This window comes from Equus caballus, chromosome 26, assembly GCF_041296265.1.
Source record: "Equus caballus isolate H_3958 breed thoroughbred chromosome 26, TB-T2T, whole genome shotgun sequence".
NCBI lineage: Eukaryota > Metazoa > Chordata > Mammalia > Perissodactyla > Equidae > Equus > Equus caballus.
This window is the reverse complement of record NC_091709.1, coordinates 41,008,741-41,024,135: the sequence shown is the minus strand read 5'-3', so window position 1 is coordinate 41,024,135 and position 15,395 is coordinate 41,008,741. Positions and strand designations below refer to the sequence as shown.

General features: G+C 43.8%; 1 protein-coding gene across 2 annotated transcripts in view; it reads left to right on the top strand.

Annotated features, from left to right (window-relative positions):
• The window catches only part of KCNJ6 (potassium inwardly rectifying channel subfamily J member 6), a 268,323-nt gene that overhangs the window by 63,574 nt on the left and 189,354 nt on the right, over positions 1-15,395 (top strand). For both annotated transcript variants that reach the window (XM_014736374.3, XM_070252199.1), the window contains exon 2: positions 9,867-9,918. In XM_014736374.3, the coding sequence (XP_014591860.2) occupies positions 9,888-9,918 (31 nt within the window). In that variant the 5' untranslated portion in view covers positions 9,867-9,887. The remainder of the gene's footprint in view (positions 1-9,866; positions 9,919-15,395) is intronic.

The window sequence follows — 15,395 nt, the reverse complement described above, 5'->3', positions numbered from 1 at the left end:
CCTTGCTCTTTGCTACAACTCAACCAGTTCTTGAGGGAGAACATGACAAATTGTCTCAGGGCAACACAACACAGCCCTATGGGAGGAAGCAGATTCATTCCTGCCAATGGAAACTATAGGCAGAAGTTAAAAGGCAAGAAAGTCTTGGGTACTGAGAAATTGTTTCTCTGGGGAACCAAGAGCCTGCCACAGTACCTTTGCACAGGGCTCCCTAATACCACATTGCATCATTAGACAAACATAAGGCATTCCAGTGACCATACCAATCTAACCATTGGAACTAAGTGACTTCTTCAAATAGGATCAACCTGCTTGGTCAAGTGATTATTTTCTAAACATCTCTTATATGTCAAAGCAACTAACCAGTTACTAGTTATTTTGCCAGTCTGTCCTTATCATCATTCCCAGTTCCCTTCCACCACTACCCCCATCACCCACCTTTGATTGAATAAAAAAACCTCCATATAAACAAAAACAAAAGGAATCGATGATTTTTTTCCTTGAACTATGACCCTGAAAAAATCTTAGAAGGATTCTTACAGGTCATTTCATTACAATACTGCCTGGAACAGAAATCCTTCTGGAACATTCTAGACAAATGATCAGTCAGCATCCTATGTCAGGAAACTCATGACTGCTCAAGAAAACTCTATTTATTCTATTCATTCTTTAGTTATGTTTGGGGATTTTGTTTTTTATTCTTTGGGAAACAAAGGGATTAATCTTTTTCAGTTTTCCAATTATTCCTGATGTTGTCATGACTATTGACTCTGGCTTGCTCTGTTACTTTGGAAGTCATGGTTCCAAGAATGACAAGTCCTACAACAGAAGTCTGCACAGATGCTGGGGTGCAGAGAAAATGGTCACTAGGAAAGGGGTAGCCAGGGACAATGTTAAACAGGAGGTCAAACCTGAACTGAGTTCTCAAAGACAAGTAGGAATTAACTTTGCAGATGAAGAAGGGGGGAAGAGAGACAGAGCAATGCAATTTGTTCTGTTACCAAAGGGGCTCATTTGGCTGGACCATAGTTTAGAAGCAAGGAGTGATGGGAAATGGGCCTGGAGAGGTAGGTGGAAGCCAGGTCTTGAAGGGAAGGCTCCTGACTTACTATGGAATGAGGCAGAGCTGGAAGTGTAGATCATGTGCCCAGAACTTGGATTGTGGGCAAACCAGAGATGGAAAGCGAAAAGAAGGGAAATAATATGTCATCTGCTTCCTTTCCTCTTGTGAACAGAGAGGGTTTAGCAAAGCTTGTGCCTTGGATGAAAGTAGGTAGGAGAAGCCAGGTAAGGTTTAGGATTTCTGGAAGATAGCCCTGAAGTCAAGAAAAGAGCCTCAGAGAGATGCTGGCCCTGAAGGGAGGCAATAAATTGAGTGAAATGAGACTGAGAGGTGATTCCCCATTGCTTCCAAGACTCAGTACTTTGCCATGGAGTCCTGGGACGCCAGAGGCCAAATCTAACCAGATGCCTCCTGAGAACAGGAATGCCTGCCTCAGAAAAGATCTGTTGATAGTTGCCGGTAGCATAAACAGGCTATGCATGCTTCAGTTGCCCAGATATCCTCGGTGCCTCTCGGCAGTCTAGGTCAATGCTTTCTTTAAAGGAAATTTTTTGATATGACTTTGGTGATAATGCTTGTCCTATATTTTATGATATTTCCAGGAGCTCTAGGAAAGGAGGAATGAGTCACTCATCAAAATTCCAAGAAACCAACCACACTGGGCATTCATGAAACATTGCCTGGATGTTGATGCAAGGAGTCTAGAGCATAGTCCATGGGGTTTTGAGCAGGGGAGGACACATGCAGAGGTGGGGTTTGGAGAAATTCTGCAGCCCTGTGATCCAGCAGTTTTCTAACTCTTAGCCCTGCAGCCTATTCCTCTTGGCAGGAGAAGTTGGTGTGCTCAACTTGCTTCCAAGAAAGCACCCAGGGAGATGCTCCAAACCCTTTCCTCCCATCTAAGACTCATCCAGAAGCACAGGTGAACTGAGGAGATATTAGGATAAGCGCAACCTTGAACCTGATTTAATTTGTTTTTGTAAGACATCCTCAGTGCATCAGGACCCTCCCTAGTCAGGTCAGCGTGGCCACAGTTGGGCATTATAGGGAAGAAAGCTGGTGATGTGTACATAACAGACCTTACAAATGGGGTCTGGGTGAGGCGGCGCCTCTCAGCCCTTTGCCAAGGAGGCCATATCACCAAGAGCATCCTGCATTGGCCTGCCCAGTGAGAATTTCACCTGCTCCTTCAAACACTCCCCTGCAGACATTTTTACCCAAAATTGTGAAAACTTCAGATCACCTTGAGAGTCTTTCACTCAGTAAACCAAGGATAAGAAGTACCTATCCTATGTAAAATTGGACCACATTCTGATGGGCAAGTTCTTCATTCTTCAAACTGCCGTGTCCCTTGGCTTCCAGGAGAGAGCACACTCTCTGGGTTTCCCCAAGGTGCTCACACAGCTTCAGGCCTTGGCCCCCTTCTTCTTCCCACAGCTTCAGACATCACCCCAGCTCCAGTCCCAGTCTCCCTCCTGAGCAGCTCAGCCTGGCGCATAGCCTGCCGCAGTTTATGCCTTGATTTTCTGAGCTAGCCCTCTGCCACTCTTCTCACACTTGCCTCAGCCCACCTGACACCTGCTGTTCCTCAGGCACCAAAGTTCCCCACCTCTACATGTGCTGCTTCTCCGCCTGGAATATTCTGCTTGCCTCTCCCTTCCCCCATCACCCTCCTTCACTTCTTCACACATTGCACTTCTTCCTCTGTGAGGCTGCTCTGGTTCCACGAGTTAGAACTTCCATGAATTTGACACCCAACTCTACTCCTTACCAGCTTTGTGACCTGGAGCAATTTGCTCAACCTCTCTGTACCTCCATTTTTCCATCTGCAAAATGGGGATGACACTACCTATTTCATAGGCCATTGTGAGAATTAAATTAGATAGTCTAGTAATGCATTTATAGTGCCAGGCTATAATAAATGTTAGAGATTGCTATTTTCATTTTCTCATACCATACTTGCATGCTGACCACTCATTTCCATTAGTTTTTCATTAGGCAAAAAGCTGATCAGTGGATCTTAAATCCCCCGGCCTATATTTTTCAGCAACAACTCAAGACAATATATATGGCACCATATTATAGGAACACTTACTTGATTGGCCATCTGAGGATGTGGCATTTTCCTTTTCAGTCAGCCCTCAGGTGACCTGCTATGGCATCGTGTCAGGAAAGAGGAAAAGGGCCACAGCTGGCCCATTTGTAGAGAACCCTAAGAACAAGGTGGGAGACTAGGGGTCCCCTGTGGGAGAATTGCGAGGTGAAGTCCAATTGAGGATCTAAGTTCACAAAATTTTCACTTCCAACATTATATAAATGTTCTTTAAATGGTTGTAACTTGAAAAAAAGCAGTTTTCTGATGAATATAAACACACATTTTAGAGAGATAAAAATATCCGAGATGCAAATATGACTGGTTTGAAATACATCAACTATGATGAGTTTTCTCCTCATCCTTCAAAGCCCACTTCTGGGGAGCAGGCAGTATGGCAGCCACAGTGCCAAACGTGCAGACCTCACTCAGCCCCACCAGCTCCTGCCCTCTGTGTGGGAGGGAGCCCCACGCAGCACAAAAGCACCTCCTCCATGCTCTCTAGAAGTCTTGCAGTCCTGAATCCCTCTCTCTCCTTCTTTCTCTCTCTCTCTCTATAAGACACACACGCACAGAGTATCTTAGTCCTAGCTCTGAGCCACAGTCAGACTGTTACAATTGCCCTCATTAAAAATTCCTCTGTCATTTCAGACAGTCAGCGAGAAGTATATATCTGCCATGGTCCCAACAGAAAGCCACCCTCTCTTTACCTGAAACAGAGTGTGGACATAAATCACACACACACACACACCCCAAGGAAACCACTGAGCGGTTATTTACATTCCCAGACATGGTAGAGAGAAGATAGTCAGACAATATGAAAATGAAATACCCACTGCCCCAAGGGTTAATGCTCTACCCAAGGAGTTCAATCTGATTTTAACAAGGCAGTTAGGATTGTGTTCAGCATCTGTGGGCATGTTTTGCTCAAACATGTCATCACGATTCCCCCAAACTTTGAATTTTTCTCTTATCCCATTAATTATAAGTGGAGAGCCTCCTAGAGCAAAAGAACCCAGCTCTTCCAAGAGGCATGCCAAGGTTCCAGAAGCTTGTATTCTGATAGAGGATGTTGGAAATGGGAGTGTGCAGTACCTGGTCACAAGCTGTTGACACTCATGATGAGTAGTCCCCGGGGAGGCAGGCAGCCTTGGGTCATCTTAGATTCAGGGGAAATTGCTCTGTTATTTTTGACACAAATGCCAGAAGTCAGTATTTGCCCTTGAATAGCAAGAACAGGCTGTAGCCCTTAGCCCCCACACAGCAGCCAAAGAGAATAATGATTACAAACACACACATGCACACAGATGTAACACTTGAGTGTATTAGTCCACATTTTCTCATTTGTTCCTCACAACAAGCCTGTGAATGAGAGGATAGACACCATCTATCCCTCTTTACAGATAAGCAAACTGAAGCTCCCAGAAGTCAGTTAGTATGTGATAAAGAAGTGGTAAGGCTGAGACAAAACCCTTCTAGACACGGCTTCCTTCCAGACTTCCCATCCTCTAGACTTCTCTGTCTCTTGCTCTCTCTCAAAATAATAATAACATCTAAGCAGCACAGACACAGGAAATAAGAACGACAAATTCTCAGGTCAAAGTAAGCTCCTTTCTCCAGACTGGTGAGAGTCCCATATTCTTGGTTTTTCTTTTTATTTTGCAAAGAGAAAACAAGTTGATTATCTCAAACATCAAAACCCTTGGCACCCGGAAGAAAGATATTTCTTAGTGAAACTTCTTGAAGCAAACAAGTCTTTTTCATCTTAAAATATCACCACTACTCACACTTTCTCCCAAACTAAGAGTGTACAGGCAGCCTCTTCCTGTGACTGACTATTACTGGTGGCCCCTCAGCAAACAGCAAACCATGTCTGAAACGAACGGACCAGGAAACTCGCCAAAGAAAGTAAAATTTCTCATTCAGGCCCATGGGGCTTTTCAGTGGCAGAGACCTCTGGTCTACCAGGCACTGCTTCCCAGCCATGATGGTGGTGTCAATGGGAGCCCCCAGATGAGGCAACTGGGAGGCAGGACTTGGCTTTTCCGAAGGTCTTGGAAAAGGGTACACCCATAATAAATGATGCAGTGTAATATATGGACACATTGGAGTATGAACACGTCTAGACATAAAACTCAGGAAAGATGGTCAGGAAGAGCCGGGTAAAACTGCAGAGACTGAGTGGTATCCAGCAGAGTTCTTAGAGGTGAATTTGGAGCACAAGGAGGAAATAGAAATAGGGATGTTTAGGCAGAGGGAACAGTGGTTGCCAGGCAGGAAGATACCTGTAACCAGGGTGTGAGTGAAAAAGACAGAGCCATTCAGATAACCAGCCCTGGCCAAAAGACAAGGATCACATGCTTACTTGCTAGAGAGGGACTGAAAGATTTCAAACAGGGGATGCCTAGGTCAAGTTTGCATTTTAGATGGATCCCCCAGGGTCATTTCAAGATAACTCCTCAGTGTTGTGGGTAAGACTGGAGGCAAGTAGAAGCAACATCAATAGTCCCTTTAAAAGACCACAGCTAAGGGAGGTCAGATTTAAAATACGTGAAATATCGGAAGTGAGAAAGAAAAAGGAGGTGAGGTGTCCCACATTTCTGGCTTAGGCACAGTGTGTGTAGTGATCCCATATACTAAAGACAGAGAATGGAAGAGGAAGCCCAGGTGTGAGCGGCTTGGGCAGGGGGACCGGTGGAAAGTGTCTCGGGAATAGAAATTAGCTTTGAACATGTTGCTTTGGAACACCCATTGAGCATCTGGGTGGCGCAGTCCAGTTGACAGCAGGAGGTCAATGGAGAGGTCAGAGCTGGAGATACAAATTAGGAAGTCATCAGCCGTTTGTGGAAATTAGAAACGTTGCTGTGCGTGAGACTGCTTGAAGAAGGAACACAGAGAAGGCAAATCTGGGAAACTCCAACAGCACCAGGATTGCTGTATGAGAAGTCCTGTCTCAATATGCTTATGTACAGTGGACCCTGAGGTTTCTGGCAGAGTAGAGGTTGTTGATAAGAGGAAGAGACCAGCTTGGTGGAAATTCCTTTCCTGGCATGGGCTTCAGTTTCATCAACTGCATCCCTGTAGGGTTGGACTTGACATCTCTAAAAGAATCTCTTCCGGGTTTAATATGCTATAATTCTAAGTCTCTTCTCAGTACTTTAAATCCAATAACCAGCAAATTTACTTTGGAGGAAACTCTTGGCTTCAGAAAAAGGAGGAGAATTTTCTTGGGATCGAGAATGGCATGTAAATGCTTTATCAGGGACGCATGCCATGCGATTGCAAACCTCAACTTTCTGATAATGAGGGAAGGACATAAGGAGTTTAAAGGCACCTCATAGAATGACTAAACTGCTTACAGAAAAACATGTGCCATTTCCACCATAAGTTGTGAGATATATGAATCAAACTAAGAGAGCCAAATTTAGGATTTTTAAGGGCCCCTCCCCCTTAAAAATCCCCTTCAATGTCAGAAATTTTCACTTAACTATGGGGAAGAGAAAAATGCTGATACAGGCTGTATGTGATTTCTCCAGGACTAGGGTACTCAACACATCTGAATAAAAATAGCTGCAAGGACCACCCACCAGCGTGACTAGGGTACAAAAGGTGGCAGGGTCCTTGGGTCACAAGAGGTAAAGTAAGGGACACACACACAAGAAGATGGACAAACTTGACAAGGCTTTGTAAGGATATAATGCTGCAATCTGGGAGCATGTGGCTTGGAGAATCTCATGACTGGGGCCATCAGAGGAGAATGATCAGAGTCTATGATCCAGAGTGAGGACTGATAAGCGCAGAACCAGAGACTGAAAGGGAAGTAAGTCACAGACAAGGAGAGAGAATGGAACCAGAGGGGCTAAGCCAGCAGCAGAGCTAGGCTAAGAGGTGAGGTGGAGGGCCAATGATGGAGCAGGCAGCGACAGAACGAGGTTCCCACAGGTCAGGAATGTATTTCACAGATTTCTCACCATGGAGTGGCTTCTGTGCTTGAATTGTCACAAACCACTAGGGGTGACTCATCTTTGAAGCAGTCTCTGTGCACACTCCTGTGAACTATTGTTGCTATGATAAGTTCCCCTTTGCCTGTTTGATTTTCTCTGCTATACTCTTAGCCTCTCCAATAGCCCTGCTGTTTCTCTGCATCTTGACATAAACCACATGGCAGGCTAAATATCATGGGTTAAATGGTAGATTCTGGTTCCTTGGCTCCTTCTGTTCTCAAGGGCAATTATTAGTTTAAGTAAGAGGCAGCGCCTTGATTTCATTGCTATGAATAAATACTCAGCTTGGGAAAATCCAGTGGACTTGTGATGTGCAAAGCTGTCTGTTGACACTCCGAGCAGACTCTCTCAGTTTGGGAATAGTGGCACGAGAAGGATGAATAATGATTTTGTCAACCGTACTTCAACACCCAAGCCATGACACAGCCACTCAGGTGCTAGCCAAGCTGCTGGAACGTGCTCAGCACTATACTATGGCCAACGGGAAAAATAAATGCCACCTTTGGCTTCCAAGAACTAAAATATTGATGGCAGAGGAGCTGGAGCACAGCATCAGGAAACTAAGAGTCGATGACATACTGACGACGTATGAAGGATTGCTGTGGTTGTTCATACACAAAAGGTCAGAGAAAGGAAAATGACAGCATAAAATAAGAAGATTCCGGTTTTTTGCCTATCGGTTTGGCAAAGATTGAGGGACAAAAAACACTAATGCGATTGGCAGGTTGGCAAGAATGTAAGGAAATACACACTTTTATACACTTTTGGATCCAAACTTCAGGAGCAACAGCTGAGCAGTGTGTGTCAAAATATTTAATATTCCTACTTTTTGACCAAATCATGCCTAACCCTAAGATTTATCCTCAGTTAACAGGACAACTGCACAAAGATGGGAGTTCAATGATGCTCATCACCACGTTTTATAAAACAGTGGAAATATGTAAGCAAATTAAATGGAATCTGGTTAAGGAAATTACATATAACCCGTGCTGAATGCCATGCAGTCTTTAAAAAAGTGATGATATATTCTACCTCTAGTGACAAAGAAAGATGGATGACATGGTATTAAGTGAAAGAGCAGCTTATAAAATTGTATGTAGAGCCAGCCCTGATGGCTTAGTGGTTACAGTTCGGCATTCTCACTGCTTCAGCTGCCAGGGTTCAGTTCCCAGCCACAGAACCACTCCCCTCGTCTGTCAGTAGCCACGCTGTGGCAGCTCACATAAAAGAACGAGAAGGACTTAAAACTAGGATATATAACCATGCCCTGGGGCTTTGGAGAGAAAAAAAAAGTGGAAGATTGGCACCAGCTGTTAGCTCAGGGAGGCTCCTTTCTTGAAAAAAAAATTGTACGTAGAGCACAGTAGTCCCTGCTTAGCAATAAGGGAACATGCCAAGAGCCCCAGTGGATGCCTGAAACTGCAGACAGAACCAAATCCTATATAGACTATGTTTTTTCCTATGCATAGATACCTACGATAAAGTTTAATTTATCAATTAGGCACAGTAAGAGATTAACAATGATAACTAATAACAAAATAGAGCTGTAACAATATACTGTAATAAAGGTTATGTGAGTGTGGTCTCTCTCTCTTTCTCGCAAAATATCTTATTGTACAATACTCATCCTTCTTACCTGTGATGGTATGAGATGATACGATGCCTTCATGGTGAGATCAAGAGAGGTGGATGACATACCCATTGTGACACAGAGTTCTTTTCAGACCACAGTTGACTAAGGAAAGGGGCCTACTGTATAAATGCTTATATTTATAAAATTGGGATCATACTTCCTTTTCTGTATTTATTCACAGGTATAGAAATGGGAATAAAAAGTTGTTTACCAAAATATAACAGTAGTCTCCTCTGGGGGTGGCATTATGAGAGAACTGTATTTTCTAATCTATAATTTTTTAACATTTTGAGTTTTTGAGTAGTGAACATGTATTAATTTCATAATCAAAAAACAATAAGGCTGAAAAAAAGTAAAATAATAGTGGCCAATGTTTCAGTTACTACACCTGTTAAGAACCCAAAGAAATTGAAGAGAACTTTTCAGTAGAGATGACCATTATTCTTAATACGTCCAAAGTAATTTTTTAATTAGGACAGATTCAACATATGCACCTATCATTCTGGCTCTCAAACTCAGTGGGTTATAACTTATAAACTGATTGAAACAAAATATTTTCAGCCCCAAATAGAAAAAGTTATACTCCCGTCAAAAGTGATGACCTTCAAAACACTCCAGGAACTCACAAAAGTAAGACAAAGAAAAATGCATAAAATCTATTTAGCTTTTAGGAGAAAAAGAAATCAAATGATGACAAAAATGTCAGCTCCAAAAATACTGAAAAAGCTTCAACAGGAGAAAATAGGGAGTAAAAGATTGGCATATGGATGTCAAAAATCCAGTGTCAAAGAGGTTTTGAGAATGGGTCGTGCGTCACCAATTATATATATCCAATATCAGTGTGACAACACTCATTTCCAAGACCAGTGGCAAGTTTTTTAATGTCCTAAAAATCTGTTTTTGGAGACTGACTAATCATGTAGCTATAATGTGAGACTTTTAAATTCATTTCATCGTTGATAACCAAATTCTGACGTAGGAAAAAGAAGGGAGAGAGAGCTGTGACAGTCCCACTGTGTCAATTCATATCTAAGATGTGTTTTATACATAATTGTCTTTTCTTCTCATCTCCAGAAAAAGCACAAAGAAGAAACCATGACGATGGCCAAGTTGACAGAATCCATGAGTGAGTAACTTGAAATTTATTCTTTATTTTTGGTTTTGAAGGAAAACTGCAAAATCTTGCAAAAACCACATCCCCCTGTGATTATCCAGTCTCTCTCTTTCACTCTTGCAATAGCCAAGGTTTATTTAACACATACCGCATTGTGTTGATGTTACGTTATGCATTATTCAAAATTCATCTTGTATGGGGTCAAATTCTGTCCTGAAATTGTTACCCAAAGTATGGAGCTGAAGAATCCAAATGGATTTTGTTTGTAACACTGCCCTGGGGGTTGGGGTCCACAAACTTGTCTTGTGAGACTTGTCAAAGTCAGCTGAAGTTTTATGTGTAGATATTCCATAGGCTGGATAATCTACAGAGAAGAAAAAGTGGTTTATCATTGTTAAACCTTTTAAGTGTAATTCAGAAATTTCAGATAGAATTATTAAAAAGATGGAGTGCTTGGTGGGGCCATCCCCATGGTGTAGGTAAGGGAAAGGATCTTAGAGTCATGCAATGCGTTCTTCTCAGACCTGGAATGAAATAGTGAGGTTGCCGATACCATTGCAAAACTGACATGCTTGTGTCGTCATTGTAGGACACTTGGTCCTGTCCAAGGCATCCATCAGACATTTGGTCCATGTCAAAAGGTCTTTAACATTTGGTCCTGTCCAAAATGTCCACAAGCATATTTAGTCTATGACAAATGGTTTTGGACAGGCCAAATATCAAGGACCTTTAGGTGTGGACCCAATGTCTCCAGGGACTTTTTGGACAGGATCAAATATGACCAGATATCAAGGACATTTTGGCATGGACCAAATATGCTCATGGACATTTTGGACAAGACCAAATGTCAAGGACATTTTAGCATGGACCAAATGTCTGCTAACCTGGACAACACCAACTAATTCACAATCCACAGCATATTAGCAGATTTAGTTCTAATCTCTAAATCATAAGTCACCAGCGCAAATAACCCACAGGTTCTCTGAATGCTAGAACGATCAATGGCTTGGAACCTAGCATCATTGTCAATGAATAGAGTCTGGAGTGTGTGGATGGGTTAAACTAGATAGTGTTGCGTGTGAGTTGTGATGCTAACAGTTTTCACAATAAGGCTCATGTTAGAAATTGATATTCTAGTTCAGTGAACATTTTTTTAACTCACCTGAATTGTATTAATTGAATTAAGGGCACTATAAGAGATCTACTGGTCAATATTTCCTATAAAGGTATTTTAGTTTTCCATCTCTATTGGATTCAGATGCATTTAAATCAGAGCCCGTCACTGGATTACTGATTGGTTGGGTTTAGGTTTCAGGTTCGCCTCTGAAAGAATGCTAATGACTTTGATGTATGACTCCATTGGCTTAATAAAAATCTGTCAAAATTGAGTTCCAAACCCTTGGGTAGATCAAACGGTACAGAATTCTCTTAATTTGCTTTGTCTTTATGGAAAAGATCACATAGACACGTTCAACACACAAAGAAATTTAAAGTGTGAGAACAGACCTTGGAATCAGACCCAACATCTCAATTCACCAATTCTTACAAAGATAAAGAACATTACAAAATATAAGAAGTGCTATAATTCTTCTAGGTGCTTGCTATGGAATATTAATCATGTGGTCAACATGAATAAATGTTTCATCAAAAGTAAATTCATAAGTAATGTTATATACAACTATACATTCATTGTACATAAGAAATCTACAAGGAAATAAACACAATTAAGGAGATTCTATCAGTAGGCTAAGCAAAGAATTAACATATAATCACTACACAATAAATTTGATAGGAATAGCAAATGCATGACCACTGGAGAAAAGGGACATAAACGGAACCACAAATGCCCAGGGCACAGTGCACTGAATGGGTTTCCAGAGCCAGTAAACACTTTACTTGTTAAACTGCCAAGCAAAACCCATCTGATTACTAGAATGTCTCTATGTTTCACTAGAACTGATATCGATTCTTGAATCACCATGGGGTCCAAATGCTGTCGATGGCTATTCAAGTACCATAAGGCGGATGGGGTATCTTCTTCAACTTCTAGAGCAAGGATGAGGAGTATTTCTTTCTATCACATTCCATTAGTCAACCACCTCAAAAAAATCAATTTTAGTTATTTTTTAAAAAGGCAAGCAAGAGACACAAAAATAGTAACAGGTTTTTTAAATGTTTAACTAAAAACAACTTTATTTAATAAACACAAGATAATACTTCAAAATATTTTTATGTCACATTGTTGAAAGGAGAAGGGGACGTGATATGGAAGGGAAAAAAGCAGAAAAAGGTAGAAAAACAGATGCAGAGGAAGAAATAGAGAGACAGCAAAAATACACACAAAAAAAAGTACATAGGAAAAAACGTATATGAAAAAAGAGTCAGAGAAGGAGCCATTGAGGAGGAAAGAAAGAAAATTGCAAGGAGCAAAGAGAAGACAGAGGGAGGTTGAACAGGGTCTAAAATTAGTAAACTGCACGCTTGCATTTACTGGCTGCGGACTTTCAATCTTCCAAAGCCTATTGATTTTTTTCCACCACCCCCTGACATTTTAATCTCTGTTTGCATCTTGGAAGTGGATATTTTCATCCTTAAACCTCCAGAAAGGGACAGCCAAAATCCCCACGCTGGAGGGAGTTACTCTGAGCTTGCCCGTCAATAACCAGCACTTTATTACCCCATCCGCTAACCGAAATCGAACTGAAAGCCTTACCCAAGTGGAGACTTCTGACCTTGTCTATAAATAGATGTATGGTGACCCAAACAAGGAAACCGAATCCTGCACTGTGCTGTCATTAGAAGTGACATATCAGAGCAGGCGGGCTCTGTCCTGGCCACTTGAATCGAAATCGGTGACAAATAGGAGGTGTGCAAGTAGCCCGGGGCTCTGGAATCATGGTCTGGATGAGGTAGCTTTGTAGGCTGTTCTTACATCAATTTCTGTAGGTCATTTACTTCGTGGTCATTGCCTGCTAATGTGTCATCCTGCACGCCCGGGAACGTGTCCAATGCAGCATAGGAATTCTCTCCACACAGGTCAATTCAGGATGCGGATGATAATCAACTACCTGGCCTCATGCCTGGTGATGGAGTAGCAAGGGTGGGACAGGTAGAGAGGCTTGGCTCTGATGCCTTCTCCCGGCTGCAAGGCCCCTTCCGGAGGCCCCCTGCCCAGGGTTCTGCAGGGGTTCCTGGAGTGGCACTTTTGCCTCCTTCTCCGCATCAGTCGCATGTTTTCAGTGCATCACTGTAGTGGTAGATGGTGGGCCCCTGAGGTGCATGTGCCCCACCCTGGCTCACTGTGAATCGCTGTGGGAGGAGTTGATTCCCTGCACGACGGTTGCATTCTGTTGTCACCTGTCCAGTCTCTCTTGGGCACGCATGGCCCAAGCTTTTCCTTTGCCAGCCAGAGAGTATCCCTTCCAGCCTTCCCCACCAGTCACCCTACCCAGGCCATCCCTGTGGTTATCACCACATAATACATCTACACGAGAAAGAGGAGTTACTCACCATCATTTTCAAACAAACAGCAGAAGGGCAGCTGTACCCTGAGGAGCTCCAGGGTGGTCCTTTCCTAGTCAGGGCAGAGGGAGTGGGTCCTGGCTCCTCCCCCTGCCCAGAACCAAGGACCTGTCTGCTGTCTCAGGTCTTGGCTGTCTCCTTCGATGTAGAGGGAATTCCTCCTATGATTAAAGAAATGGCTCAAATTTAGCCCAGATTTGAAATGTCCTAGTGTCAAATGAAATGAGGAGAACCAATTACAATCCCCACACATTAAATTAGCTCCATGAAAGCACAATGGTTTTTTAATCATTTATCCCCTCCTTATGGAGCCGCTATTATAACTGGCATTGTGTTAAGGCATGGAAAGATAAGAAAACGAGGTTCCTGCCCACACCATGTGAACGTTTTGGGGCAAAGGAGGCAGGAGACTCAGCTACAGCACAGAGAAATGCGCTCTTTCAGAGGCCGCCTGACAAGTACTGCAGCTGGAGGCGCATGCCCAGCAAGACTCTCCTTCCATGGACTTCCAACGTGGGCGTGCACCATAAATGCACCCAAAGGATGCAGAGGTTCCACCAGACAGCTGAGGGGAATGTGAGGGCCAGGACCCAGGACCCAAGACCAGCATGGGAAGGACAGAGGTGTGAGGACATGGCGGGCTGGGGGAAGAACAGAGCATTGATGACAGCAGCAAGGAGCCGGGGCAGCAAGACTGCAGATAGCTGGGCACAGAGGCAAGAGTCAGGTCACAGAAGGACCAGTGTCCCACTTGGGTTTTCCTGTGGATGATGGAGCAGCACTTAAAGTTTTTAAACAGATTAGCATTTTAGAACAATCACACAAAGGCCTCATGGGGCAGACCTTAGGTTGGGGCAAAGTGGACGAAAGCAGCCAGGAGCTGGTACAGCAAACGAGCTGGGTGCCTCGGAGAGCCAGATGAGGGTGCACCTGAAACGCGTGAAAGAGGACCAGTGGGATGTGGTGGAGATGGGAAGGAAGGACGTGGGGATGCCCCCCATGCTTTGAACCTAGTGGAGGGGCATGGCTGAAGCTTCCAGGAGCCCCCAAGGCTGGAAATGCAGATGGGAGGCAGGGTGATTTGAGGGGCTGATACAATGGGCTCGAATTTGAATGCATTGAGTTGAGGAAATGCACAATGGTAGGGTACAGGCTTCCATTGTTTGGAGTCATTTTTAGTACTCCATCAGCCCACCTTTATACAGAGTCACCCACTCTCCAGGGTGCAAAGGGAGCAGGTGTGAGGGTATCGGAAGGAGAGGCTGGTCACACTGTGGTAACAATAAAACATCTCTGCAGCTTAACACACACGCACACACACATACGTGCATGCATATATTTATGTCTCCCTTGTGTCACTTGTCCACACTGGTCAGCCACGCATCAGCACTTTGAGATCACCCTGGGTCCCCAACAGTCAGAGGCTTCATCTCCACCTGCTTTTTCATGTCCACTGCCACGGGGTGCAGAGAACATGGCATATTGACACTGCACCCTAAAGTTCCACCCAGAAGTAACACATGTCACTTGTGCTCTCATTGCATTAGCCAAGACAAGTCAATAGCCACGCCTGCCTTCCAAAGGTGGGATGTACACTTCTGTCCTGTGTTGGGAAGGGGGATATAAGGTGAGCTGTAACCAGAAGACAGAAGGACTGAACTGCGTGCTGGAAATGCCAGGAAACCACACCGGGGGACAGAGAGACAATCCACTTACTAGCAACAGCAGGGGAACACCACCACCTCTAGTTCAAGGGGGTGAGAGAAAGTAAAAGCTTGAAGCCACAGGTATGACTGCTGCCAGGGATTCCTCCTGAGGCTGAGAGGAGGGAGAGAACTATCGTGGCTTCTCCCTTCCCTCTGACCTCCAGGCTCCCAGCAGAGCCCCCATCAGCTCAGCCTGTCTGGAAGTCAGCTGGCAGGGGAGCAGGAAGCACAGCCAGTGGGGGCCCCTGTGATAAAGAGCTG